The sequence below is a fragment of the Cordyceps militaris genome (assembly GCF_000225605.1).
Source record: "Cordyceps militaris CM01 unplaced genomic scaffold CCM_S00001, whole genome shotgun sequence".
NCBI classification, from domain to species: Eukaryota; Fungi; Ascomycota; class Sordariomycetes; order Hypocreales; family Cordycipitaceae; genus Cordyceps; species Cordyceps militaris.
This window is the reverse complement of record NW_006271969.1, coordinates 2,539,302-2,565,306: the sequence shown is the minus strand read 5'-3', so window position 1 is coordinate 2,565,306 and position 26,005 is coordinate 2,539,302. Positions and strand designations below refer to the sequence as shown.

Sequence of the window (26,005 nt, the reverse complement as noted above, 5' to 3'; positions counted from 1 at the left end):
GCTCAACTGTGATCTTGGCGCTGATGATCTTCTGTCGAACTACTTACTCCAGCCTCATCAAGACGTACATGTCCTAATAATACATATTCTAATATACAACAACGTGGAAGTGGTGGTGGTACAGGTCTCTATATTATTGTACAGTTTACAGTTTGTCGTCCGATGATGAAGGTGGTGGCTCCTCCGCCGCAGCCGACAAAGTCGAGGCAGACTCGCTCGCCGTCGCTTCTCCACCGAGAGAACTCTCTTCCGAGTCGGCCGTTTCCTTGGTCAGCCGCTCGCTTTCTGAGGCAGCCGTCTCCTGAGCGCCGGGCTCTGCGGGCACCTCCTCCACGTGCTCTGCTACCACGCTCTCCTCCCTCGACCCGGTCGCGTCATCCCGCGGCTGCTCCGTCTCCTCTGCCTCTGGCTCAAGAAGCAGGGGCTCGTCGTCGAGCGCTGCGTCCTCGAGCATGTCCATTGTAAACGTCTCGCTCGAGCGGCGCTGCATCAGGGCCGCGCCGTCGTTCCACGAGAAGACGTGACCGGCGGCGACGTCCTCGACGAGCTGCAGGAAGCCGTCGTCGCCTTCCTTGGCGCCGTCGGCGGCGGTCGCTGGCGGCACCGCCCGGTGCAGGGAGAGCTCCTGGCGCTGGCCGCCGTGCTGCCCGGCCTCCACGCTCTCGTAGCGGATGGTGTGGTGCCGGCCGAGGCGCGTCTCGACCGCCTGGCGCACCTCGAGACCCATGAAGAGGTACAACGCCGCCTCCGCGCCTCCGCCGGGCAAGGAGAGGGCGACGCGGCTGGGCGTGCGCAGCCGCCCCTCGAGCAGGTTAAACTCGGACGCGGCCAGGAAGCGTCGCATGGCTGGCTGGTGGGCGGTGTCGAGGGCGATGAGCCGCTGCCGGGTCAGGCGCACGTCGACGCTCTCGCCGGGCAGGAGCAGGTCCTGCACGCGCTGCGCGGCCACGGCGTGCAGGGTTGAGCTGGGCGGCACGTCAAAGTTGGAGAGGTCTGTGGTCTCGTCGACAGGGAGGGTGAGCCGCACACGCGGGAGCGGCGTGGCATCCTCGGTGGTGGCGCTGCCGGCGTGCTGCTCCGTCGTCGGATCGGGAGCAAAGTGCAGGACGATGGCGGTGGACTGCGTGACAGGCTGGTCGCCGGCGGAGAGCGTGGTGAGCGCGGCGGGGTGTGGAATCACGGGCGACAGGATGCGGCGGCTCGCGGTGGCGTTCTTCTTGCCTGGTACCTTGGCGGCGTCTTTGGGGTGTAGAAGATGACCAAACGTGGCGAATGTCACCTCGGACACACTGAGCGCCTCTGAGGCTGGCGATGATGGCAGCTCCTCAAGCATGACTCGAGTTGAGAGTTGCAACGGTGGCAAAGGGCTGTTCTCCTCCGTCTTGGCCACGACGTCGGTGTAGCGCGTCCACGGCCTGAGCTTGTCCCGCCATGACCTGCTGCGGTCGTCCCGGTGGTGATCGATGTATACAGCACCCTTTGGTTTCTTGCCTCGCCCTGCGCGTGTAATCATCTTGGAAGAAAGGTCGGCTTCGGCTTCGGGGGCACTTTGGGCAGCCATGAGAAGACGCCAAACGATATCTGCAGGCCCTTCCGGCGTAATGCTTGCATCCGCGGCCGCGTTTGTTGGCTTTGGTCTGTCGTGGTCGGCGATCCAGTGAACTGTCAAGTGCTAGAGGAAGGGTTAGCATAAAAGATTGGAACGCTGCTCTTTTGGTCGTCCACTTACATCTCCACTGCCACTCTTTTCTATGATAGTATTCGTGATGCTTGCGAGGCTATCGAGTGTAAATTGTGTCAAGTTCTCCTTCTTTATGTCCTTTGTCGGGATTTTAGTAGACGTGACTGCCTGCGCAAGGCTATTCAATCGTGCTATTATGGGAGGGATGGCTGCTTTGGGGGCGTATATGCCAATCCGGGACTCTTCAGATTTGGCGGCAAGCCTCTCGTTGTTTCCGGGGTTCAGCATTTCACGCTGAATGGCTTCAAGCACAGGTCGCCCATGTCCTGCAGAAATCTGTTAGCTGCAGCTTGGAGAAGATTGAGCCTAGTTCTTTACCTGTGAGCAGTCGAAAGGTAACAGGTTGAACCCATACTAATGCACGCCCCAGGGACTCGACTTGCTCTTGCACCTCGAGCTTCCAAATTTTGTCAATAATGGCGGCCGAGCAGACGAATTTTGGTTTTTTGCTTTCCAGCTCAATTCGATAGCCTGCTTGCCAAGGCGTCTGCTTTTGAATCCAGGGGTGCATTTGTGACTCCTGTGCCTCTTGCGCTTCAAGTTCTTGCGCGTGCTTCATGGTAATGTAGCTGGTGAGCTGCCCCTGCGTAAAGCCGTCGACGAGTGACCCTACTAATCTGTGATATTCATGGGCAGATATCGTCTTTGTCTCGGCTGGTCGCATCTCGTCAATGTTGTCCCAGGCTTCGAGTACCGGGTCCTGTTCCTCGTCCGGGTTCGCAACGTAGTCGGTCCACTTCAGCTCGGCAGAAGGTTCAGCGTTTGTGACTTCAGGTTCAATTACTGGTATTTGCTTCCTCGAGCGCCGCATTCGATTGGGGTTCTTGATTATTAGGGCTTCGACAGGACGACCGAGCGCTGATACACCGAGATGTTGATGTGTGAGAAGTTCGTGATTGAAGGGACGGCTCCTACGAAGCGATTCTCCAGGGGAAGTTTCGAAAAGAATATCGTCTTCTGCAGCCAAGGTATCGTATTCGCCGTGGGCTGCGTTGTTGTGCTGCGCGTCCATGTCTGCTACTTCAGCCTCCTCTGTGGACAGCCCTTCGTCGCCGAGAGCAGCACCTGCTGATGCTAGTACGTCGGCAAGCTCAGCATCTGTTGGCTCGTAATTTTCAATATCGGGCATTTCGGCATGTTCGGTCGTTCTCGATTTGCTGTTATTGGCTTCGACGGTGTCCCGGGATTCGACTTGGTTTTCCACTTGACTAGAAGCCTGCGCATGATCCACTTCCTTGCCTGGGATGCTTGATGTATGGCTGTCATGATTGAATTTACCAGAGGAAGGCCCGCGTATCAGCTCGTTTACCTGCTGTGGTGAATACAGCTTGTGTGATGTGTCGCTCCGTCGAGCCCGTCGAGCAGTAGTAGTAGCAACAAAAGTTCTGGCGAGACCTGCACACCTCCATCGTGTCGGCGCCAGTGGTCGCGCGGCCGCAATGCGCCGCAGCTGAGCTGACCGAGACAACATCGGATAGATATTACCTGCGGCTGGCGCACATCTGTAAAGCTGGTCGTTGACGAGTAAAAGTTGTTGCGAATGCCATGTTACAGGGGTACGTCGCAGCTAAATTTGTCGCCGATATCGATAAGCCGCGTCTAAGGTACGTACCGTGCCTACTTGCGTCGTCGTTGCAGATCCAGAGTTGGCATGGCTAGTTTCAATTCGTGATGCAAATAATTCGTAAATAATAATACGTAGTGTCAATAAATCGCATCCACTGATTAACTGCATTTTCTTTGTATGTGTTGGGCTGGCCAGTCGCTCTATCTCACAACGGCGCGCCAGCCGAAAGTAATAAGTGCGCACTCCATCAAGACGCGAGCGGACGCGGTGCACTTTACGCCCCTCCAAGAGTCTCGATACACACGCAACCATCCCAAGCCACAGTGCTGCCAAGACCCTTCAGCAAGCACCCCATTTCGCCCAATTAAACCACATACAACATTTACAACATAGCTAAATAATGCCTCCATCAAGGCGCCGAGCTCGACAGGTACGGATCCATACAGGTTGCGCCATCCAACCAGCCACGGCTAACAAAGTCCAGGTGGACGAGGACGAAACCGAGGGGAACAGCACGCACCTCCAACGGGACAACGGCACTGGCTCTGCAGCAGAGGCGGAAACTGGAGATGAAGCGAGCGAAAACGAGGACCCGAGTCGCGCCGGAGACGAGCAGCTAGCGAAGAAGCTGGTCCGCTATGCCCTATCCTGCGAGTTCTCGCGCACACCCATACGGCGTGATGGAATCAAAGAACGAGGTCAGTCATCCACGGGGACGTTTTCAATGAAAACTATCTACAAATCTAACAGACTGCAATAGTCCTTGGAAACCAGGGCAGAGCTTTCAGGAAAATATTCGCCTTGGCGCAGAAACAATTGCGAACTATCTGGGGAATGGAGCTTAGGGAGCTGCCTGTTCGCGAAAAAATGACGCTGCAAGAGAAGCGTCATGCCATGAGGTCGAATGCCCAGCCCAAGACCGGTTCTGGCGCCTACATTCTCACCTCGGTCCTGCCCGCTGCGTACCGCTCCGCCGCCATCGTACCGCCATCCAGAATCCCGACCGTCGAAGACGAAGCCATATACCTTGCCTTTTACACCATGGTGGTATCGCTGATATGGCTAAGCGCCAATGAGCTCAGCGACCCAAAGCTGAAGCGACATCTCCAGCGACTCAACGCCGACAAGAACGTCGCCAGCGAAAAGACGGAACTGACCCTCAAGCGCATGGAGCGACAGGGCTACGTGGTACGCAATGTAAACCGGCCACCAGTAGGGCATGAAGGTGATGAGATAGTGACGTGGCACGTAGGGCCTCGCGGACGAGAGGAGATTGGCCTAGATGGCGTGATGGGATTTGTGCGAGAAGTATACGGAGGGCCAAGCGATGACCTTGAGAAGAAGCTGCGGTCCAGTCTGGGAATCAAGCAAGTCCAAGAAGCCGGGGCTGAAGATGCTGACGGAGATACTGTCATGTAATATTTCGCGAAAAAGATATGAATGTATAGTGCACCTGTGACGCAGGGCGACCTACTCAATTACGTTGAGCCTGCTATTGCCTGCAATAACTTGAACTTATGAACCAATGGTATAATGTGCCCCAAACGCCGCGGAATAAACTGAAATACGCCTCGATATGCCGTTTGCTATAATATTCGACGGACATCATTGATTCCGATCGTTGTACTGATTGTATTTAATCTTCGCGCGCTGGCGGAGGACCGGCGGGTTGCAGCATTTTCTGTACCATATTAGTTTCCAGTGCCCAAGGATAAACATAATCAGCAAGGCGCATACCCGAATCATCTTCGCCCTCGTTTTCGTCAGCGGTTCATTCTCGGCCAGGGCAATGTACGACAGGAGCGGGCGATGGCCGGCGATAGAAGAGTATGTGTCGCGTTGGATGTTCGTTCGCCACTCCCAGCTCGTCGTATCGGCATGGCCCGTGCCAATGAATTTGGCTTGGAGACGTTCGAGTTCTTGCTGGGTACGAAGTTTGTCCGCCTGGTATGATGTTAGCCGGCGCGCAAAGATGCGACAATATGTATACACTGACCATGATGACAAGGTATTTCGGGGTGTCGGATTTCGGCAAGGGTGTAATCAATCGAGGGAGGCTATATTGCAGCACACTTTCAAACACACAACAGTTGGGTTGAAGCGGAAATGTAGGACAGATGTGAAGCTCTTTCTCGTAGAACCGCCAGGCGTAAAGAAAGGCTGGTGATGGTGGGGCTTGCTGATGTCGGTTGATGTTCGGTAATCGCGCTGTTCATCTTTCGTGTTCGTTTGTCACCAAAGGCCCATCTTGCACAACGACGAGTGAGGAACCAACTTGAAAATTATCATGATGAAACTCGAATGAGGTATCACCATCGTTTTTATCCCAGAAAATCTACTTATTGCTGGCTGTCAAGCTGGCCGCCACGTCGCGGCACCGCCTAAAATCGTGTTTCATCTACGGCGCCATCTCGAATCTCAAACCGAACAACCGGCAGAGCGCGAAATCAGCGGGACCAATTGATCATGGCTAGTCAAGTGCTGCCAGAACACTGGTCTGAGCTGAACGCCGCTCGTAGCCAACGAAGTCTCTGTAGCTTGGATGTGGGCAAGCTCAAGAGTACCTGTGTGCAGGGCTGCGGCAAGAAGCATGTTACCGAGTGCAAGGACTGCTACGGCAAGATCCTCGATCGCATGAGGAAACGGTATAGCGAAAGCCAGGAGAAGGAGTGGTTCTCACAACGACGGGCGTTTCTGCAGGAGCTGGATGATCTCTTTACGGACGCCAAGGACAACAACGGTAGCCTCCAGGCTATCGAGGCGCACATTGAGTCCGAGAAAGAGGCATGGTACCGCTGGGTCCTACGGAGGCACCCAGACTTTCTCGAAGTTGCCGAGCATAACACGTCACTTGAAGAAATGAGAGGAATGCTAGGGGATCCGGACCGCAGTCGTGAAGAGCTCGTCGCCATGATGTGGCAAGGCGTCGGCCAGCCAGAAAATTGGTCAGAAAAAGTTGATGACTTTGTTGAAAAGGTGTCCACGCTCAAAGACAGACCTGATGAGCTCAAGAAGCTCTACATTGACGAAATTTTTAAAGACGGTATGGGAGGCTGTGTCTTTGAGCACGCTCAGCCCTATTTAGACGAATACCAAGCCTCGAGTACTTTGACGTTGGAGCAAATTGTTGGTCGCATTGTTGAAGATCATCACCGCAGCAGGAGCACGCAACCGCAAAGAGATACACATGCCAGTCGTCTGAATGAGTTGCGCAGAGCAAAGACGGCCTTTGAGCAGAAGAGGAAGGAGTCTAAGGCACTCCTCCGCGAAGCTCAGGCTAATTCAGTGCTCTACAACCTACCGACGTGTGCAGTATGCCAGCGCACAGTTTCTCCAGACGACATTTTTTCATGCTCTCTTTGCCAAACTATTGTGCAAATGGGCGGGAGCGGTAAACTGACAGTCTACTGCTCAGAGGATTGCTATGAGAATGGACAGGTAAGCATCTCTTGCCCGGTATAAAGCAGCTCGTCAGACTAACGTCCAACAGGGAGAGCACATTGGAAAGCAGCATGACTGCAGTGCCGGAAACCAGTGTGTCCAGCTCTCAGAGGAGGACACGGAAATGACGGACGATGCGACACAGGCCGTGCTGTGTAAGCAATGCTTTGGCGACAAGCGGGCTACAGTGTACTGCTCGCAGCGGTGCGCTTCGGAAAGACTCTCAGCGCATATACAGGAGGTACACGGTACCGGCTCGGAGGATGCTGGGTCGACTGCCATGCTCCTCTCGGAGGTAGTTGGACCGACTCTGGAAAGGGAGAATCCTACGCTCAAGATTGAGCTGCTCCAGTCGACAATATCGTTCGGATAGAAACAGAACGTGTACTGATAACTTGCACAAATATACCCAAAACATTGGATTTTCTTACTACAATGGAGCTCTCTCGAATCAAGCTAAAACTCGACGTCTGCCCACATCTCATCTGACGCGACCAAGTTCCTGGACACCATTTCCCCCCACTGCTACCGCCTCCTCAGCGGCGCCTCCGGGACATTGGCCACGTGCGGCACGCTCCTGACAATCAATGTCCGCCGGTCGCAGTACAAACAGTAAGTACAACGAGTACAAGCACGAATCACGTTCTAGTCAAGTCAGAGTGATGTGATCTGTTTGTAGCGGATCCGCACCTTCAGAAGCGACCCCCCGTTCGTCGGACTATTTCTTGTAAACCTTGATTACTGCGAGAATCCCAATATCCGTGTACGCCTTGTACACCTCTGGCGAAAACTCATTTCGCAGCACGACACCCGGCGGGACAAAGTCCTCGCGCGGCAGATTCGCCGGCAACCACTCAATGTCGGTAAAGCCCGCCTCCTTGGCCACCTCGTCATATACCGACTTGCGGTGATGCGCACACTCAAAGTTGAGTGTCTCGTCGACATTGCACGTGAACCACCAGCCCGAGCCGTCCTCCAGCGGCCGCGTAAAGTCGAGAAACGGATAGATGTGGCGCAGCGGCGGGGCCCGGCACGCGCGGCCCCGGGCCTCGAGGTCCTCGGTCGGGTACGGCACGACGCCGACGAAGAAGCCGCCCGGCTTGACGTTGAGCGCAATGTTGTCAAACATGCGGCGCAGCGCGGCGCGGCTGTCGGCGTAGTTGAGGAACCAGCCGCCAAAGGCGCCGTCGAAGCAGTCGCCGCCGTCGGGCGGCCCGTAGGACTGCGGCCGGGCCCCGTCAGCGGCGGCGAGGAGGCGCAGCCGACCCGCGGCCACGGCTTCTGCGTTGCTGGCGGCGTTGATGTCGAGCATGGCCTGGGAAATGTCCATGGAAGTGATGGTGGCCCCCGGGCTCCATGCGAGGACGCGCGACGTGTAGAAGCCGCTGCCGGCGGCGAACTCGAGCAGTTGTTGCTTGGGCTTCTTGCGCAGCTCGGGGACGAGGGCGTTTTGCATCAGCCGGCCCTCGAGCAGCTTGTAGAACTGCTCATTCACCTGCTCGTACTTGGCACCAATGTCGTCGTACTGCGTCATTTTGACTGCACAGCTGAGGCGAGGTTTTCTAGACTGCAAATGTTCGCCGGATAGCCCGATGAGGTCATGGACAAGTATACAGCTCATTGAGACTGAAGCTGACGATGCACAGTGGGCGGGGTACCTTTATACATGGCGATGGATGACGCTACCGGCTTACGGCAACCAAAATCTATGATATGGATGGCTCGCTTCTAGGGCATTTCTTACTGTGCTAACTAGCCATAATTACGTTGCCTTTTTTGGGCAAATGCAACCCGCCTGCAAGACATGCTCGTCTACTATCACTACCATGCCGGTGGTGTTTCCGGCAACTTGCAGCACGTACACCAGACCTATTATTGCAGCGAATAGCATGAACCATAGTGACTCTCTATCCATTTAGTGTATTCTCGACATAAAATTTCTGACGGGGCAGACTGAAGCGGCCTCCAAGTAATTAGAGGAACCAGTCTACAACGGGCGGCCAGTCACCGCCCATGTCGAATCCCGCATCAAAGCTCGCCCAGTCAATGTCCTCGGCTGGCAAGGCGTGGGCGAGCGCGGCGTCCTTTAGGGCCAGCTTGGCGTCGGAAAGACCCCTCGCGGCCGTGATAACCTGCCGCGCCGTGTCGAGCGCCTCGGCGGCCATGTGCGAGCCAAAGGTGTCGGCGATGCGGCGGAGCAGCGCCATGGCCGGCGGCAGCAGCGCCAGCATGCCCGCGTCGTCGGCCGCCACGCACACGCACACGGTCTGAAACGGCACGCTCAGCATGTTCCACCAGGTCCGGCCCGCCGCCAGCAGCGCGGGGATGCCGTCGTCGTCGAGCGCCCGCTGCAGGACGGCGACGGCGCTGGCGACGACGGCTTGCGGCCCGGGCCTCCGCGCAGACGCCGTGAACCGCCGCAGCAGGCAGAGACATACGTCGGCGGCAAACAGCGCCACCGTGGCATCGCTGCGCGGCATGTCCTCCAGACTCCGGAACAGGGCGGCAAAGTCGTCCGAGTCGAGGCCCGCGGCGTCGCGCGCCTCGGCGGCGTCGAGCACGGCGCTCATGGCGTGCAGGACGTCAATCTGCGCGCCGGGGACGGGTGCGGGCGCCACGTACCGGGCGTGGCGCAGCGACACGCTCGACAAGCCGTACTCGGCCGCGAGCAGCAGGTTGAGGAAGCGCGCGACGCAAATGTGGCGGCGGCGGGACTCGCGCTGCTGCTCCTCGTCGTCACTCCACGCCGCCACGTTCAACGCGGCGGCGTCGTCGTCGTCACCTCGCACGTCCCTGTGCAGGCCCATCATCTCGGCCAGGTGCATGGCCGTGTGGCTCGCCAGGCAGGAAACGGCCGGGCGCGTGGTGAGGCGCGTGTAGAGCGCGCGCAGGAGCCACCCCGCGACGGCGTCCATGTCGACGGCCGCGACGGGGCTCGACAGCGCCCGGTCGAGAATGGCCAGCCCGAGGTGCTTCACGTCGCCCTCGCGCGGGTGCGACTCGGACACGGGCCCGAAAAGCGAGCCGAGCGCGGCGACGAGCGCGACCACGGCGGTCCAGTTGGGCTGCTGCCGGCGGCTGTCGTCGCCACCGGCCCCCCAGCCCTGCGTCAGCCGGCGCATAAAGGCCCCGCGAGAAGGAAAAAAGGCAAAGAGCGGATGGACAGCGTCAAAGTAGACGTCGCACAGCGTCTGGCACTCGGCCAGGGTCAGGTAGTCGGACAGCGACGACGCCGATGCAGCAGCGCCGCCGCTGGCGTCATCCTCCTCTGGCCGCTGCTCCGGCCGGATGCCGAGGTTCCACGCGTACGAGTGCAGACGCGGCGGCGGCGCCATGGAAAGCGCCTGTCCGACGATGTGAGGCAGCGCAACGGCGCTGGTGGCGTTGAGCAGGCGTCCCCTCGCTCGGCTGACGATGAGCGGCGGCTCGGCGGCGGTCACGCGACGCTGCGCCGTTTCCGGCGGGTGGCGGGAACGGACAGGCGGTGGAGGGGCCGGGGAGGACTGCGCCGGACAGGTCTCGGCGGCATCGTATGTGCACGCGTAGCCGTAGGCCTGGCACGGGCCGCAAGGCTGGCTTCCGTCGCATTTGCGTCTTCGACGACGGCAATCGCGACAGGCGGCGTAGACGCGCTGCCGGTGCTGGGCATTGGGCTGCGGTCGGTTAACTTGTCTTCGCTTTGGCATGGCGATATGAAAGGTGTTTAAAATGATGATGTTGATGCTCGAGGGAAAGCTTTGGACTGGCAACTGTCTTGCATTTTTTTTTTCTCGCTTTCGAGTCTAGCCTGGTGTTGTCAACAGCTACAAGATGTAATGAACTGCTCCCACACATCGCTACCGCAACAACAAACTACCAAAGCTTGAGAGCCTGGCGACTATTTCCAAGTTGAAAATTAAATTGTCTTTTGTACAGTCCCTACGCAATCGCTACTGGGCCCCCATCTCCTCCGCCGCCGACCGCAATGTCTCCGGCACGTCGGCGCTCGCCCACCGCTGCAGCACATCCTGGCTGAGCGCGCCCTGGGCCAGACACTCGTCCACATCGCCCATGATCACGACGAGGGGCACCACCGTGGCAGCGACTTGTATCTTGAGGCCCGTCAGGATCTGCTGCAGGTGCGCGGCCGCCCGGCCGCCACCGCGGCTGCCGTACGCGACGACGGCAGCGGGCTTGCCAGCCCACTCGTGGTACAGGTAGTCGAGCGCGTTCTTGAGGCTGGCCGGCACGCTCCAGTTGTACTGCGGCGTGACAAAGACAAAGGCGTCGTGGGCGCCGACGACGGCCGACCACCGCCGCGTGTGCGCCTGCTGGTAGTGCGGCGTCGGGTCGGCGGCGGGCAGCCCGGCCGGGACCGCGGGCTCGTCGAAGAGCGGCAGGCCCTGCGCTTCCAGGTCGATGATGCTGAGCGTGGCGTCTTGCAGACCAGGCACGTCGTGCACCATGGCGGCGAGGAGAGCGTGGATGTGCTGCGTGATGTAGGGGTTGACGCGCGTCGAGCGCGTGCTGCAGGTGACGATGCCGATGTTGCGGATGTTGGCTGGCATTGTGACTGGGTAGAAGATGAAAGGGACGTTGGCCTGACTGGTAGTGAGGGGCGGATTGTCCAATGGCAAGAGACAAGAATCAGACTGGCAACAGTGAGGATTTTGCCTGGAAATGGCTGCGCCGACTTGCCTTCTTATAGATCTTGTTTTGCACAATCGACTTACACGAGTTGCTGCTATTGCGAATATTGCGGATAGTGCGGAAGATCCGTGCAAGTCATGCGGAAGTTGCGGGAAGCGATTCCCAAGTTCGACTCTGGTAGAAAGCCACACACTTCACTAGACTAGAGTAAGCTTGCAATCTCAATGAACTAGATATTGCAACAAGTGTAATAGCCGAAGGTAGAAGATGCGCCGTTGGTGGGTTTGCAGTCGTGTCGACCCCCATGCAACTTGTCCGATACGGCGGGCGGCGATCTTGACGTCTCTAGCAACGAGATTCCAGCCACAGTATCTGTTTTCCAGTGGAGACTTCTTTTTCGATCATCTCAATATCTTGCGGGGTTGCGGGTGCCAATGGCCACCTTGGAATTTCGGCTGCGGGTTGCCCCCGCAGATAGGCGCCCGCCGTGGACGAGTGAGCAAGTATGCGTGAGATTCAAAAAAGCGAAACGCGCAAGTATTAGCACAGGATGTGTGAGAACCATCCGCGCGCGGAATGCAACAATGAGAAACGGGCTCAAAGTGCATCAACGGGCATCACGCGATGGCTACACGGGTTCTCACCGTTGACCGCACTTGTATACCGACCCTGTCCAGCTCCCACATGCTGCAACGTCTCTCTCTCTCCTTCTCCATCAATTTCCAGCACAGCTAGGACTACAGAGGGAAGCCATGCACTTTTCCCAAGCCGTCCGCAAGTCTCACCGACTCTTTGCTCCTCACCACCGAGGCGGCCACAACAGCAAGCGGCGGTATGCCAGCTCTGGCCAGACGAGCCCGGACACGCCGTCGCGCATCGTCTGGCCGGCCGATGCGCGGCCGACGCCGTACCAGGTGCTCAACATGGCGGCGACCGGCCAGCCGTACGACAAGAGCAGCTTCAACCGCCTCGTCAAGGTGTACCACCCGGACATGCGCCATCACCACCACCACCACCACCACACCGAGCTCGACGCGCAGACGCTGCTGCACCGCTACCATCTCGTGGTCGCGGCGCACGAGCTGCTCAGCAACCCGGCGCAGCGCCGGCGCTACGACCTGTACAAGCTGGGGTGGATGGGTGGCCCCGTCGGCGCAGAGGACCGGCGGCGCCCCCGCGCGGACTGGAGCCGGCGGCGGCCCCGCCCCGACGACACCGACCCTCCCGCTCCGTCGCCGATGCGGCAGACACCCATCTACATGTCCAACCACGTGTTTGCCATTCTCGCGCTGGCGCTGGCGTTTGGGTACGCCGTCGTCTCGTGCGAGCGCGTGCGCCGGGCCGCGTGGCGGGAGCAGACGCAACGGATGCAGCTGGTCGACGGCGACGTGGTGCGGGCGCTGTACGGCGCGCAGCACCTCGTGAGCGGGCGGTCCAAGGACGAGCGCATCCTCGCCTTCTTGTGCCGCCGACATGGGGCGGAGCGAAGATGCCGGGAGCAGGTCGAGGGGGGGGTTGTGCCGCTGGATGAAGACTGGGAGCAGAATATTTGCCGGCACTAGAGAGGTAGCGCAAACACTTGAAGACTTGGGCCAGTGTCATCAACGGCTGGTTGGGGAGGGTCTACCATTTGACATTTAGGCGCAGTCATTCATGACATGTAGGGCGCAGGGCGGACATGAAATTTAGAGAAATAATTGATACTCATGGGCATTTAGCCATATTAATAAATGTGCAGTTATCGCTGTTTGATATCAATATAAAAGGCACCAATTCCAAGCTTGCAACCACGTGATGGGTGCGTTGTACGCATGTCGTCGTTTCTCATGCAAAACCCATTTTCAAATACCCTTGGAAAATACAAGAACAAGAAAGAAAAAGCACAAAGAAGGGGGTCTATAGTGACTCGTTTGCGGCCCCCCTAACTATCTCGTCAAAGGACTTGGGGGCATTGTTGGCGCAAGACCAGGGCTTAGTACCCTTTTCGTTGGCAATGGCCTCGACGGAAGCCCAGAGACCAAGGACACAGAGCATGGTGCCGGTGACGACGAGCAAGACGTTGGCGACAAATGCAAAGGTGCGGGCGCGGGTGCTGAACCAGGAGCCCTTGCGCATCCACAGCCAAAAGATGCCGGGAAGGCCGTACGAGAACCACGAGACGAAGAGGGCGGCAAGGATGCCGAGCAACGAGTTGAAAACGGGAATGGACTCGGCAATGATGAGAGCAATGGCCCACATGGCAAGAGTCATGCCGGACCAACCGAGAATGGAGACAAAAGTGCGGCGGACAAGATGCTTGCTGTTCTTAAACATGCGGTTAAAGACGTACTTGCCAGCGACGTGGCCGTAAATGACGCCGGCGATGACAATGGTGGGAATAGCAACACCCCAGATAGCCTTGCGCATCGTGTCGGAGCCAGCGGCAGAGAGAGCGGGGGAGGGCACACCAGGGCCGATGTAGTAGTAGATGACAATGGCAGCAATGAGGTACAGGGAGGTGTCGACAATCTGGAGGAGGGCGAGAGCCTTGGGCCAGTCCTCGGGCTTCTCAAACTCGCCAATGACACCAAAGAAGCAAGAGTGGCTGGAAAAGGCGACGGCAATGTTGGTAACAGCCAAGAAGGCCGATGTGAAGCCAATCTCTCTGCTGACCTGGAAAGTGGTGGCACCGATAGGCTTACTGCTGGCGACATCGCCGACTGTCATGAGGGTGGCAACGGTGATTGATATGCACGAGGCCATGGACATCCAGCTGGTGTGTCGGAGGGTACGGGGGAGGTTGAGGACCCAGAAGACGGCCAGACCGACGACGGCCCAAACTATGGTGCAGGCAGCGTGGTCGGAGAGGGCGTTGAGGCAAATGGTCCAGGTGAGGAGATGGGCACCCATGACGAAGACTTGGAAGATGACCTGTGCCCAGCCAAAGACCTCCTGGAAGATGCGGGCAAAGGTGATGTTGTAACCAAAGAGGCCAACGGAGCCCATGGTTCGGCCAATGACCTCGACGGCATCGCCAAAGTTTTCGACAAAGGGGTACTCTTTTTGGAACTCGCCGAGCATGAGACCCGAGTATGTGGAGAGAAAGCTCATGACGAGAATGAGAACGATGCCGGGTGCGAGGCCGAGGGTGGCGACGACAGAGGGGAGGGACAGAATTCCGAGCGAGACGGTTTCGGCGATGAGGATAATACCACCTTTCCTTGGAGGACATTAGCAGGTGCGGGCGAGCAGAATGGAGGATCGACGGGGAAGCTTACCACCAAGACAGGGACTTGAAGTTGATGAGGGCAGCGTCGCTGGAGGCGTCGTCCATGCTATGGTTGGGTGAGCGAGGAGCAGCCTCGATGTCGGTCTTGCCTTTGTGCTCGGGGGCCGGGCCATCGGCTTGAGACGCGGCCGGGCCAATGTCTTGTCTTTGAGCGTCCATGGCTAAGAATTTGCAAGGTTGCGGATGGACCAAAACAGAGCGTGGGGAAGGTGTTATGGAGAGAAACGGGGAAGAGAGCAAGACAATGGGAAAAAGCTGGGGTAGTCGAGGGCTTTTATGTAAGAGGAAGCGAGGACGGGCGGGAAACTAGTGGTTTACTTAGCTGGGGATTCTGCTGACGCGAACAGGGCGAGGCGACGAGGCGTGCGAGAGGCTCAGGGATTTGACGTCGAGGTGTGTGAGTGGCGCAGGGGGGAGGGAAGGATATTGAGTCGTTTGAGGTAATGACGAATTCCCCGCAATGGAAAAGTCTATAGATGGACTATATTCGCTTGTATAGCGCGGACAATGACTTAAAGCGCCTGTCGAGGAGAAAGAGGTGACGGCGCAGAAGACGGACAAGCCAGCTAGGAAGAAGAGTGCAAAGACGAAGAGGCCAGATGTGGGGGAGGAGCAAAGAGAGTTTTATTCCAAGATGAAAGAGGATGGGATGGGGATGGTACAAGGTACCTGTTGAAAGCTCGACCGTTGCAGGAGGTGACGATGTGGGATGGCAAATGGGTTGGGCGGTCGAAGGAAACGAGGCGAGACGAAACAAAATCAGACAATTGCCACGAGAAACTAAACTCAAAGGATCGATGTTGGGGGTTTATTAGGCTACTAAGGAAAAAAAGAAAAAAAAAAAAAAGTAACCCGCGCGCACCGCAATAGGTTCAAGGCGAGAAGGACTTTGGAATGCCCAGTTCTCGATCCACCAACTTGTTAGCAGTGGATAAACAAGAGTCGTGGATACGTGGAGCCAGACCCCGTCAAGAGAGGGCACGTCTGGGCCCTGGCGAATCCATTGACTGGCTGGCAGTTGAGTTGTCTGGGGATTGTAATAGTATTCTTGTTTTATCATGGCAAAGCAAAGCGTCCGTCATCGGAGCATGTCGTGGAGGCCCGGCAAAATTGTCGTGTAGTTGTCGATTACTCTGTACTCGGCGATTTGTTTGCGGCGATGGCATCGGGAATGACCAAGAAAAAAGTCAGCCACAAAGTGAGCGATCGGAACGGGAGCCGCGGAACAAGAAAAAAAAAAGACTAGAAGAATGAAAAATTAAAGAAGAGGTACCTACCTACCTAGGTAGGTAGTAGCTTGGCTAGGATAAGGTTGTGTACGCCCCCGGAATCTCAGGACGGGCTACTGCTGCACCCAGCGCGGCCCCCCAGCCACTGCAGCCTCTGCAAGCCACAGTCCTTGATTGATTCACAGCGCCCACTACTCCGAGACTTGGGCGCCGCCAACACGCCGAACGCGGGTGGCGCCACTCTGGCAGGAATCCACACTTCCTTCTGTCGCCTCGCCAGCTGCGAGCCGCCAGCTGCCACACACGGGCACCTGCGAGGTTTGGTCTGTCCACTGCACACTGCAGGGGCCGGCTTGGTTGCTTGGCTTGCATCGTTTTATCCGCGCGAGCGCGCGCTCTTGATTGCCGGCACAACCACATGGCGTGACGTGACGTGCATCATTCAACTACACTACTACACTCACCAAAGTGAATAGCCCAGGTATCGAAAGCAACACATCATCACCTCTGGTCGCGCTGCGGGTATCAAGCACCAGAAGAAAAGGAAAAAGTTAACCTTGTCTTCCCGCTGAGTGCATTAGTTGCCCCCGCCCCCGCTCCAGGCCCTGCGCCGCGCTGTTTTTTCTATCCCCACCCATTGCATTGCTGCCTCCTGTACGGAGTACTGGTTGCAAATGATTAGGGAGATTTGGATTGACGATGCCTTGGCCTTTTAAATGGAAAAAAAAACAAAAGAAAAAAAAGCTTTTCAAAGTGTTTCCGCTGCTTTTTGAGCCAAGATACCCCTACCGACCACTCGCCTCCTCTCGTCTCGCAAATGAAAAATTATGCTTCTCCACACGTAACACGGCACCGCCGGCCTCCGAATGCGGAACAGTACCGTAAACGCCCCAAAAGAATCCATTTTAACTACTATTAGTAGGTAGCATTCGGGCCACTCCATCTTGAGATGCACGCGACTGAATCGCTCAATGCATTACCAAACAGCTTATTCGTAATCTACTACAACCTATTCTCCCCAGAAATAGTCTCATTTCAACATTTCAATCCCTGTTTTGCCGTCCTTGGCCCCCTTGTTCTCTCCGCATCTTTCCTCATTTAGCATCTACCCCGTGCAGCCTCGGCAGAGAGCGAAAGGCATGCAAAGGGATGGCTTTAAAATAGAACTTAAACAACACCACCAGGTTCGGCAAATGATATTCAAAAATTCTTATAGCGTATGAAATGAGAATCAGCGATGGACAATAATTCCATGTATAATCAAACGATATTGCCTTATACGAACAACAAATGAGGCATCGTTTGCAGCATCACCACTGGCTGACTCAGCCGTTGGGACCCTCATCACCCATAGGCTGTTGAGATGTCGAAAGAGAAGAAGAAATATCTGGAAAAACTGGAAATACAATCAGAATAAGAAAGACAGACTTCAAGATATTACTCTCCGCGCTGCTCCTGACTTGGGAACGGGCCTGTCCTTAAAGTCAAGATGGCGACGAGACATCGGTTGCAAGTAAACGTGGTCATGTCGTGATAAAAAGTCCAACACGTAACAGCAAACGAGAAATAGGGCCAAATTCAGACCGAGTTTCTTTTCGTTTAAATCGCGACTTACGGCGACGATGCAATGATGGGTCAGTTACCCCGAGATGGCGCTTGCAAGTAACTACCAGCTGGCCACTGTAAGAACCCTAAACCTGCATTATCAAGGCACCTTCAAAAGCCATGCACAAGGGCCTTGTTTAATGTTTAATGTTTAATGTTGAATGACAGCGATTAATAAGGAAATAATTAGTCACTTGATGCATGTCTATCCAAAAAGCGCGGCCTGTCGCCCAGCAAAAAAATTGGTGGGGCATCCATCCTCGAAGATTGATCCATCCTGACTCTGGGTGCAGCCATCAAACCTCGCACTAGCATCTCATAGTTCGTTTGCTGAAGATGGCCATCATCTCATGCCGTCCGGCACCAAGCTCCAGATTCATCCAAACTCTTTGCCAACAGCCTCTGACCGTCAACTCGAGCTGCTACTCGTCTCACTTCCATCTCAGACGCTTGATAAAACCGAAACGACCCCTCATTATACCCCTCCTTCTGTCGAGCTGAAGCCAATGCTCACCTGAGGCTCTGCCCATCTCTGGCGATTATTACAAATTCTCCGGACCAACTCGCACACCACCGCCCAGAAGCTACTGTCCCGCCCTCACCGAAGAGTCGGCAGGATACCTAATTATGCGACGGTGGTCTGCGCCATAATCCTGCCAAGTGCCGGGCCTAGTTTCTTACCCTGCGGGTTTGTTGCAGAAACCGGCCACCGGCTTCAAGCTAAAAGATGCAGTCGGGAGGGTCCCTGACGGAATGCCGCGCTTCTGCACTGCCAACGCAGCAATCATGGGTCGGAGTCTGACGGAATCTCGGTGTCGAGGGGCTTTCCCCCTCTTCTGCTCGATCCTCAGCCTCGTTCCTCTCAGAGACATTTCCATGCGCGGTTTTAAAAAAAGCTGCTTATTACAAGACAAGCCTCACCACCGTGCCGTGATACCACATCCCGCCCCGTACCCATGGCGCCAGCTGCTGCACAAGTACAAGTCCGTCGCGGCGGCGATGACGCTCGCACCATCCTGAACTGGTCGGCCGACGAGACCGTCGCGGCCATTCGCGAGAAACGCATCTCTGCCCGTCGCTACATCACCACCGTCCTGGAGCAGGCCCAGCGCGGTGCCTCGCTCAATGCCTTTGTCACGCTGCTTCGCCAACAGGCTCTCGAGGCCGCCGACAAGGTCGACGTGGCCATCTCCTGCGGTGCCGCGCTGCCGCCTCTTGCCGGGCTCGCCATTGTCGCCAAAGACAATATCAATTTGGAGGGCGTTGCCACCACGGGCGGCACGCCGGCGCTGCAGTACGCGAGACCCAACAACACGGCGCCGAGCCTGCGCAAGCTCATCACCGCCGGCGCCATCGTCATTGGCAAGGCCAACATGCACGAGCTCGCGTTTGGCATCACCAGCACGAATTTCGCCCCGTTTGCCCTGCCCGTGCACAATCCGTACGCGGCAAACATGATTCCGGGCGGCTCGTCTGGCGGCACCGCCGCCGCCATTTCGTCCCATGTGGTCCCCTGCGGCTTGGGCACGGACACGGGTGGCTCAGTCCGCATCCCGGCAGCGCTCACTGGCATTGTCGGCTTTCGCCCCTCCCTTGGCGACGGCGGCCCAGAGCGCCGCTATGTCGACGACGACGCCGTCCTGCCCATTAGTCACACCCGCGACACCGTCGGCACAATGGGCCGGTCTGTCGCCGACGTGACGCTCCTCGATTCCATCATTGCCGGCCAGCCTCGCCCCGAGGCGGCTAATCTGGCCGGTGTCCGCCTGGGCGTTCCACGTGTGCTCTGGACCGGACTGGACAAGAATCTAGAGCAAGTCGTGTTGAAAGCGCGCCAGCTGCTCGAGCAGGCCGGTGCCGTTCTGGTAGATGCTGACATTCCCGACCTCATCACCCTCGACAACAAAATCTCTCTACCTCTTGCGCTCCACGAACCCCGAACTGACATTCCTGCCTATCTCAAGGCCTCGGGCATAAACAACGTCACCATTGACGATATTGCTCAACGCATTGCTAGCCCTGACGTCCAGAAACTGTTCAAGCTGGTGACGGACGACGCCTTTGGCGGTGCCTACAATGACGCCATCACAATCCACCGTCCAGCCCTGAAACGCCTGTACGCGGATTACTTTGTCAGCGCCAACGTGTCCGCGATTCTATTTCCCACGACGCCTCTGCCCGCTACACCCATTGACTACACCAATGGCTCCGGCACCGTCTCCATCAACGGCGGCCCGCCGCAGGACACGTTTGGCACCTACATCAGCTTCACCTCGCCCGGCAGCGACGCCGGTATCCCCGGGCTGAGCATCCCAGCTGGCTTGACGCGAAGTGGGCTGCCCGTGGGCATCGAGATTGACGGGCCACTCGGCAGCGACGTCCGCCTGCTGAGCTTGGGTCTGGCCATTGAGAAGATCCTGGGCCGCCTTCCACCACCCAAATTATTCGTCTGAATACAGGTGCATGATGATCATGATGGCCCCGATTTTACGAATTCCGTTATGACTTCCGTTATGAATTTATTTTATGAATTATGTTATGAATTACATTGATGATAGCACGAAAGAATTAGAGGTTTATAGCGCTCTTTCCATGATTTCTGCCTTGCTCTCGCTCGAGCCAATGTGTGGTCTGTGAATGTGGTAGTATTGCATATAAAACTCAATAAACTCGTATATAGTAGGAAAGTATACGTCAAAATGTGGTATAATAGTGTTCCTAAAAAAGATCAATTCGCCAGAGGCATCGTGTCCAATGATGCATCTCAGTGCTGTGGTGCTGTTGAATTCCCAAACGCTGACTGTAAATCCCAAAAAAAAAATCGCTCAAGTTGAAATCGGTAAAAGAGATTGCGGCATCCAAAAAACAGGGGATATAATCGCAGAAAGAAAGAAAAAAACGCCAAAAATAGTCGAAGGAAGTCGATCAGGGCCGACGCTCTAGACCAAGTCGCTGACCGCCGTCGTTGATGAAGTTGCCATCGAGGCCACGGCCGTCTGTTTCGTCTTCGCATCGCCCTTGGCGTTGGCCGTTGTTGGGCCGGCGCCGGCGCCGCTGGCGAGCGGCGCGCCGATGCACTCGTCGCTGTCGTTGATGGTCGTCCAGCCGATGGTGGCGCCGGCGCGACCTTCGGCCTTGCCATCCTTTTTCAGCCGTCCGAGGCGCATGCTGCGCTGGCCAATGGTGATGATGGTGGGCAGGCCGCCGTTGTGGTCGTTGTTCTTGGACGAGTTGCGCGACGAGGAGATGCTCTGGGCCCAGAGGCTGCCCTTTCGCACGAGCCAGGGTCCGAGAATGGGCGCGTTGACGCAGATGATGCCGACAAAGGTCTCGCGGATGGCCCAGATGGTGGACACGTCGACCTCGTTGGCGTACCGGATGGAGAGGACGCAGCGGAGAAGGCTTGCTACGACGACGAAGATGCCGGTTGTGAGCCAGAGGCAGTAGATGATTTTTCTGATGGAGGTGGTGGTTGTTAGCGTTGGGGGAACCCGTGGGTGTTGAAGGGGGCTTGCGTACTTTCCCAGGGGAATCTTGACAACCCAGAGCAGGGGCAGTGGGATGTAGAGGATGAGCAGGTCGGTCGAGACGTTGGTGATGACGAGGGTCAGGAATATTTGGTTGGGCGTGCCGCACTCGTCGCCCGGGTAGGGGTAGACCTGCCAGTTGCGGTGAAAGGGAAGGCAGCGCAGCAGCACGACGCCAATCGTGGCCACGTATGAGCATATCCAGGCCACGCCGGCCACCAGAACCAGGCGCTTCTGGAAGGTGTCGAGGCTGCACACATGCGCTGTTAGCAACCTGATGTTTGTCTGTCGAGGGGGGGCGCGCGGCACAGCAGACTCACGTAAGTCGACGGTAGAAGAAGAGCATACACGCCTTGAGGCACCAAATCAGGGTAATGTAGAGGCACCAGCCTGCAATGTCGGCCTTGGCGCCCTTGGCAATAGTTGCCTTTTCTTCTTCACTGAGCAGGAGAGCCTTTTCGTCGGTCATGCCCACAATCGATCCCCAGAGTCCTGTGGTCGGGGGTGGTCCAGGTTAGTCCTCTTGGCCGTTGCACTGAACAAGTTCACCTTGTCCGGGAGTAGTCGCGCCGTGGATGTATGGGTTGTTGCTCACCTATTACGTGTAGCATCGCCGTCTCGCCCGCCAGAAACAGAGCCGCCGCCACGGCAAAGTAGTCGTCGCCGGCCCAGTTGCGTCCTACCTGCTTCGTCCGGTACACGATGCGCGAGAACAGGATGACGATGCCAATCGCAAACTCGATCCACGCCTCCAACTGAAACGGCGTCATCCCCATGGTGTCGTGTGTGTGTTGCTTGCGGCGCGCAGCCTCGCAAGTCGTTTTTTCGTTATTTTTCCGTTTGCTCGTTGATCGTCGTCGTTTTTCTTTTATCCGTCGGGTAGCAGCCCGGAGGCCAGGGCAAAACAAGGACCAGCCCAAAGCAAGGACAAAGAGCAAAAATCAGGTGTCGAGGCTCTGTCCGGCGATGACGGCCACGGACATTATTCCACGTAACCAAGTTGAAGATTTAATTGGTTTTGTGTAAGAACAGGTTGGATGGCGAAAAGCAGACGGGAGATCGGAGGGCCTAGCTTGACAGGGCTTGGAAGAGGGGAGGGGCGGGCGGCGGGCGGCGCATCTTCTAGTTATACATTCGTATACTTGGTGATTCAGGGTAAAACGATGGGCCCGTTGCAAAAGAGGTCTGTGTTGTATCTTGCGGGCGCGTGTCGATGCTCGCCATGTCGTGAGGTGGTGTCATGGCGCACCGAATGCACCAAATGCCGGGCAGGGGGGGAGGGAGGGGAAGGGGGGCGGAGGCGTTTGTCTTGACGCCACGCACGGCAGTTTTGCTTCTCCTGCCCCCTGGACTTGACCAACTCGCTGGGTCTTTATGATGATCCCATAGTTAACTGGTATATTAACTTTTTGTCTTTTTTTGTGGTGCCATGTTGAAAGACGGATGGAGTCACCCCAGCAGCCTGCAGGTGCAGCCCAGATCTGTCTCTGCGAGACCAATATGTTGGACCAGTTGATTCAGTTGACGACAAAAGGTACAGGCTACGAATAGGTCAAGCCGAAACTGATAGCCTATATTCTCTTCCACAATCCGAGCACACTGTCTCAGACGGAGCGGTCTGCTTGACTACTGAGGCGGACTAGCAGGGGAGGAGACTGGCTAGCGGGACAAGTTGTTGAACCCCAGGTCCTTTTCCCGATTGTCCAACTAGTTAACTAATTAACTAACTAGTTATTTCTCAGCCTTTTTGTACAAACAGGCAGAAAACAGCCCAAGGATGCACAGACATTGCAGACATGACCCTGCACCCTGCACTGCACACTAGGATACTTCGTACAGACGAAAAGACAAGAACCGTTGCATCAAGGCTTGTCGATCAATGCCTTTTCCGTCTTCTCTCACAAAATTGCCCTTGTCTTTTCTCTCGCCTCGGCCGGACCGTTTCCGATTCTCTGCTGCGCATCGTGTTCCTGAAAGGAACCATTTCTCACCATGACCTGCGCTTCGGCTCATTACCGAGTCGCCAAAAAGCCAAGGTCCATTCCCGTCGTATTTAATCTATTCAAGTCCACTACATGATATTATTACAGAAGGCAGAAGCAAATTCACACCAGTACGTCAAAGCGGCAACTACGGACGCTATCTTCGGGCAGATATGGGGGCATCGAGGGGAGAGGAGAGTATGCTCTCTCGGCAGAACTACCAGTCGGCAAAAGATGGATCATGAAAACACGCGCGCTCGGATTCTTTTCCCGCCTGGTCCCCGCCCAAGTTGCTTGTCATATATGATACAGTTGTGCTTTTTTCCCTCTTGCTTTGTTGAGCCTCTTACTCGGCTATGTAGAGCTTGAGGGTCTTTCTCTCACACTTGACAACTCACGCAGCATGACTAGTGGCGTACTAATAGAACCTAGGGACTTTTCATGTCGAGTTTATACTGAGTCAAGATGCGTGATCCAGCACCGGCTAGAGACTACCCGTGGACCCTGTTTCCAGAAACGGTGGTTGCGTATAGCGCCTGATTTATTACTCGCGTGGAAAATTGCCGAGGCCTTTCCAACTAACTCGGCGCCGCCGTTGGTTTTAGTCTTTCTGCCTAGCCTGCCACTAGAAGCACTGACAGGTGCTATCAGTTCAATCGCTTATAGTGGTCTGGACGGCTACTCCGTGCTACAGAATTGACTACGTTGGATTCATTCACATATTGGTTCCTGTCGACTGAAACCTCCAGGTAGCAAGCCGTGCTACTTGGTGAGTACGATACTGAGTACAAGTCCATCCCACCTCGCATTGCCGGACTAGTCACGCGCAAGTGCATACTGACTGTATCAGCACCTGGGATAACTGCCGTCGACGATGTTGGCGCATGTTTGCTGTGCGGGGAAGGCTACGCTATCGTCCCGTTTGCGCTCCGCCGTTGAAGCAGCCACCGTGATCTAGGAAATCATGCAGTGCTTCCCCAAGGTGCGATCGACGCCTCCCAGATGTCCCCCAGTCCACTCCAACCCTCACGTATTATCGCCAACCGATCGAATTACGTAACTACCGTTCTGCTTGACTTTTTGAACTTATACTCGCCTAATTCGTGTCTATAGAACAACAAAACAAGACGCTCGAAAGAATTTTGGCCGTGCAAAGAGAAGACAGCCAGCAACGGCAGACATTGAGCCGCTTCTGTTGCGGCATAGTAATGTCGAGTAGCCGAAGCCAAGCTGATACTGCAAGTACGAATTATTGCCGAGAGTTTTACTCTCATCGGATGGTAGTACACATGCCTCGATCGAAAGGCAAGCGAGATTGGTGATGTGTTTCCAAATTGATCAACATACCGTACATGTCACATTATCCAAAAAGAGCAGGTGCCCAAGGCGTATCGAGGAACGGAAAGCTAGGCGCAGATTCCAATTGCTTAGTTGACGCTCAGATCCCCCCCGCCAAGGTGGCTGCAACGTCTTCGCCCTCGGCGTTGTGCGTTTTGTCGTGACGGCTATAATAAGGCGTGGCACGAGGCAAAAGAAGATCATGTGAGTCAACTTTTGTGCGAGAAAGCTTGCTGCATGATTCTTGGCTCGTCCGCGGCAGGGGTTCCAATCCGAGACGGCAGTCTTACTACAATGGTTGCGCAAGTGTTCCCTATGAGTAGTGCCAGGGTTTAGATACGCTCCACATGATGAGCCATCGTTGAAGGTTAATGAGACCTGGGATCCTTGTTCTGTTGGTACAATGCCATCAGCTCATACATGGATCACTGGCTTGAGTTACAATTTAGACAACATGGTACAGGACGTACAGGACGTACAGGACGTAATATTGAGTACCGGTAGAGACGGTGTGGTGTGACTAGCCAAGATTTCCCAGGGCCCTCGAGGAAAACTTGAGTCATTTGTCCCGGCCTGGGAGCCCAAAACAATCCCAAAATTTCGCCCAACGAACCACAACAATTGGACCCGTAATCTCCCATACCCCGATTAAATCATCAAGACGCCGTCCTCTCTTCCCGGCCCCACCGGAACTGCACCCCGGACGCCAAAGGTGGCATAACTAGCCTGGCTACTTGACCTATAGATGGATAGCCTTTGCCTTATGGTCGGGATCCTTCCACCGTGTTGGTGACATTGACGCTGAGGCGAGGCCGACCAGGCCGGATGTCGCGACTCCCGGTACTGCGACAGCCAAGAGCGTCCGTCTTCCGTCTCCTGGAGATTCTGCTCCGGAGAAAGATTAAGTATGACATGTCACTTAAATCACTACTAGGGGAAAAAGCTTGTTTCGTGTCTAAACCGCGAAATCCCGTTGTTGCGCCGGCAGGGCGACGGACCTGGGTGTATACATTGTCCCGGCATCCTGTATTTCGCGCATTGAGGTGTGGTAAAGCTTGGCCCGAAAAATGAAGCCGAACTCGGATCAAATAAGTTGATCAATTGTCAAGGAGAAGAGGGGAGGGGGTGAATGCTCAGCTCTCATTGTCCGACGACTATTACAGGACAAGGCTGCTGTCAATCACAGCGCGCCCGATGATCCTCTACCGGCCTGTCTCGCTCGGGAATTGTGCTGATGAAAAGAGCGGGAAAATCGCACTGTGCAAAAGATCTGCAAGCACTGCGCGGGAATTCCATGGCGCCTTTTTCCGCCTTTTGGGCGGCGGCATGTCGGAGGGTTCAGCCCCGAGTACACACCACCTCAGACAGCCCTGGCGGGCAACGATCGGGCCATCGAGCAGCGGAAGATGTATAATGTTATTATGCCGGGCCACAGCGCGACCGTTATTTCCCCGGAAGATGTCCCATGTCATCTGACCGCAGCTGTTCCCCATCCGCTTTGCAGTTATCGCCCGTTCATCTAACATTAAATAGTACCCAAGTTTTCTTTGCAAATACTCTCGCTATTCCGCGATTTTGTACAATGACGTACCACGTAGCCTGAAAAATGAATTCTTTTCTGGTGACCTCTTCCTTGTCTTTCATCAAGGGCGAAGAAGTGGTGGTTGGGCTGATCATA

The 26,005-nt window shown here is 56.0% G+C and overlaps 15 protein-coding genes across 15 annotated transcripts; 7 read left to right on the top strand and 8 right to left on the bottom strand.

Moving 5' to 3' along the window:
- Positions 1-145: 145 nt before the first annotated feature.
- CCM_00808 (uncharacterized protein) lies at positions 146-2,870 on the bottom strand (the record flags this gene model as incomplete). The annotated part of the gene is made up of 3 exons (XM_006665967.1): positions 146-1,672; positions 1,730-2,007; positions 2,060-2,870. 3 exons carry the CDS (start codon positions 2,868-2,870, stop codon positions 146-148), a joined length of 2,616 nt encoding a protein of 871 aa, XP_006666030.1.
- An 838-nt stretch (positions 2,871-3,708) lies between these two features.
- Positions 3,709-4,727, top strand: CCM_00807 (MAGE protein; the record flags this gene model as incomplete). The annotated part of the gene is made up of 2 exons (XM_006665966.1): positions 3,709-4,006; positions 4,069-4,727. 2 exons carry the CDS (start codon positions 3,709-3,711, stop codon positions 4,725-4,727), a joined length of 957 nt encoding a protein of 318 aa, XP_006666029.1.
- Positions 4,728-4,944: 217 nt separating this feature from the next.
- On the bottom strand, positions 4,945-5,307 carry CCM_00806 (splicing factor, putative; the record flags this gene model as incomplete). Its single annotated transcript, XM_006665965.1, has 3 exons — positions 4,945-4,989; positions 5,046-5,252; positions 5,299-5,307. The coding sequence occupies 3 exons, from the start codon at positions 5,305-5,307 to the stop codon at positions 4,945-4,947; spliced, it is 261 nt and encodes an 86-aa protein (XP_006666028.1).
- Positions 5,308-5,774: 467 nt separating this feature from the next.
- On the top strand, positions 5,775-7,122 carry CCM_00805 (uncharacterized protein; the record flags this gene model as incomplete). Its single annotated transcript, XM_006665964.1, has 3 exons — positions 5,775-6,746; positions 6,799-6,904; positions 6,977-7,122. The coding sequence occupies 3 exons, from the start codon at positions 5,775-5,777 to the stop codon at positions 7,120-7,122; spliced, it is 1,224 nt and encodes a 407-aa protein (XP_006666027.1).
- A 345-nt stretch (positions 7,123-7,467) lies between these two features.
- CCM_00804 (uncharacterized protein) lies at positions 7,468-8,283 on the bottom strand (the record flags this gene model as incomplete). Its single annotated transcript, XM_006665963.1, has 1 exon — positions 7,468-8,283. One exon carries the CDS (start codon positions 8,281-8,283, stop codon positions 7,468-7,470), a length of 816 nt encoding a protein of 271 aa, XP_006666026.1.
- A 439-nt stretch (positions 8,284-8,722) lies between these two features.
- Positions 8,723-10,435, bottom strand: CCM_00803 (transcriptional repressor involved in the control of multidrug resistance; the record flags this gene model as incomplete). Its single annotated transcript, XM_006665962.1, has 1 exon — positions 8,723-10,435. One exon carries the CDS (start codon positions 10,433-10,435, stop codon positions 8,723-8,725), a length of 1,713 nt encoding a protein of 570 aa, XP_006666025.1.
- Positions 10,436-10,678: 243 nt separating this feature from the next.
- CCM_00802 (NADPH-dependent FMN reductase) lies at positions 10,679-11,296 on the bottom strand (the record flags this gene model as incomplete). The annotated part of the gene is made up of 1 exon (XM_006665961.1): positions 10,679-11,296. One exon carries the CDS (start codon positions 11,294-11,296, stop codon positions 10,679-10,681), a length of 618 nt encoding a protein of 205 aa, XP_006666024.1.
- An 834-nt stretch (positions 11,297-12,130) lies between these two features.
- Positions 12,131-12,940, top strand: CCM_00801 (Hsp40 co-chaperone Jid1, putative; the record flags this gene model as incomplete). The annotated part of the gene is made up of 1 exon (XM_006665960.1): positions 12,131-12,940. The coding sequence occupies one exon, from the start codon at positions 12,131-12,133 to the stop codon at positions 12,938-12,940; it is 810 nt and encodes a 269-aa protein (XP_006666023.1).
- A 334-nt stretch (positions 12,941-13,274) lies between these two features.
- On the bottom strand, positions 13,275-14,805 carry CCM_00800 (amino acid transporter, putative; the record flags this gene model as incomplete). The annotated part of the gene is made up of 2 exons (XM_006665959.1): positions 13,275-14,577; positions 14,636-14,805. The coding sequence occupies 2 exons, from the start codon at positions 14,803-14,805 to the stop codon at positions 13,275-13,277; spliced, it is 1,473 nt and encodes a 490-aa protein (XP_006666022.1).
- A 1,012-nt stretch (positions 14,806-15,817) lies between these two features.
- On the top strand, positions 15,818-16,351 carry CCM_00799 (uncharacterized protein; the record flags this gene model as incomplete). The annotated part of the gene is made up of 2 exons (XM_006665958.1): positions 15,818-15,844; positions 15,932-16,351. The coding sequence occupies 2 exons, from the start codon at positions 15,818-15,820 to the stop codon at positions 16,349-16,351; spliced, it is 447 nt and encodes a 148-aa protein (XP_006666021.1).
- Positions 16,352-18,436: 2,085 nt separating this feature from the next.
- On the top strand, positions 18,437-19,933 carry CCM_00798 (Amidase; the record flags this gene model as incomplete). The annotated part of the gene is made up of 1 exon (XM_006665957.1): positions 18,437-19,933. One exon carries the CDS (start codon positions 18,437-18,439, stop codon positions 19,931-19,933), a length of 1,497 nt encoding a protein of 498 aa, XP_006666020.1.
- Positions 19,934-20,419: 486 nt separating this feature from the next.
- CCM_00797 (uncharacterized protein) lies at positions 20,420-21,783 on the bottom strand (the record flags this gene model as incomplete). Its single annotated transcript, XM_006665956.1, has 3 exons — positions 20,420-21,257; positions 21,328-21,499; positions 21,603-21,783. 3 exons carry the CDS (start codon positions 21,781-21,783, stop codon positions 20,420-20,422), a joined length of 1,191 nt encoding a protein of 396 aa, XP_006666019.1.
- Positions 21,784-21,989: 206 nt separating this feature from the next.
- Positions 21,990-22,249, bottom strand: CCM_00796 (uncharacterized protein; the record flags this gene model as incomplete). The annotated part of the gene is made up of 2 exons (XM_006665955.1): positions 21,990-22,075; positions 22,150-22,249. The coding sequence occupies 2 exons, from the start codon at positions 22,247-22,249 to the stop codon at positions 21,990-21,992; spliced, it is 186 nt and encodes a 61-aa protein (XP_006666018.1).
- A 750-nt stretch (positions 22,250-22,999) lies between these two features.
- On the top strand, positions 23,000-24,049 carry CCM_00795 (uncharacterized protein; the record flags this gene model as incomplete). Its single annotated transcript, XM_006665954.1, has 4 exons — positions 23,000-23,056; positions 23,098-23,187; positions 23,743-23,865; positions 23,948-24,049. 4 exons carry the CDS (start codon positions 23,000-23,002, stop codon positions 24,047-24,049), a joined length of 372 nt encoding a protein of 123 aa, XP_006666017.1.
- A 732-nt stretch (positions 24,050-24,781) lies between these two features.
- On the top strand, positions 24,782-25,232 carry CCM_00794 (uncharacterized protein; the record flags this gene model as incomplete). The annotated part of the gene is made up of 2 exons (XM_006665953.1): positions 24,782-24,811; positions 25,053-25,232. 2 exons carry the CDS (start codon positions 24,782-24,784, stop codon positions 25,230-25,232), a joined length of 210 nt encoding a protein of 69 aa, XP_006666016.1.
- Between the last annotated feature and the right edge of the window lie 773 nt (positions 25,233-26,005).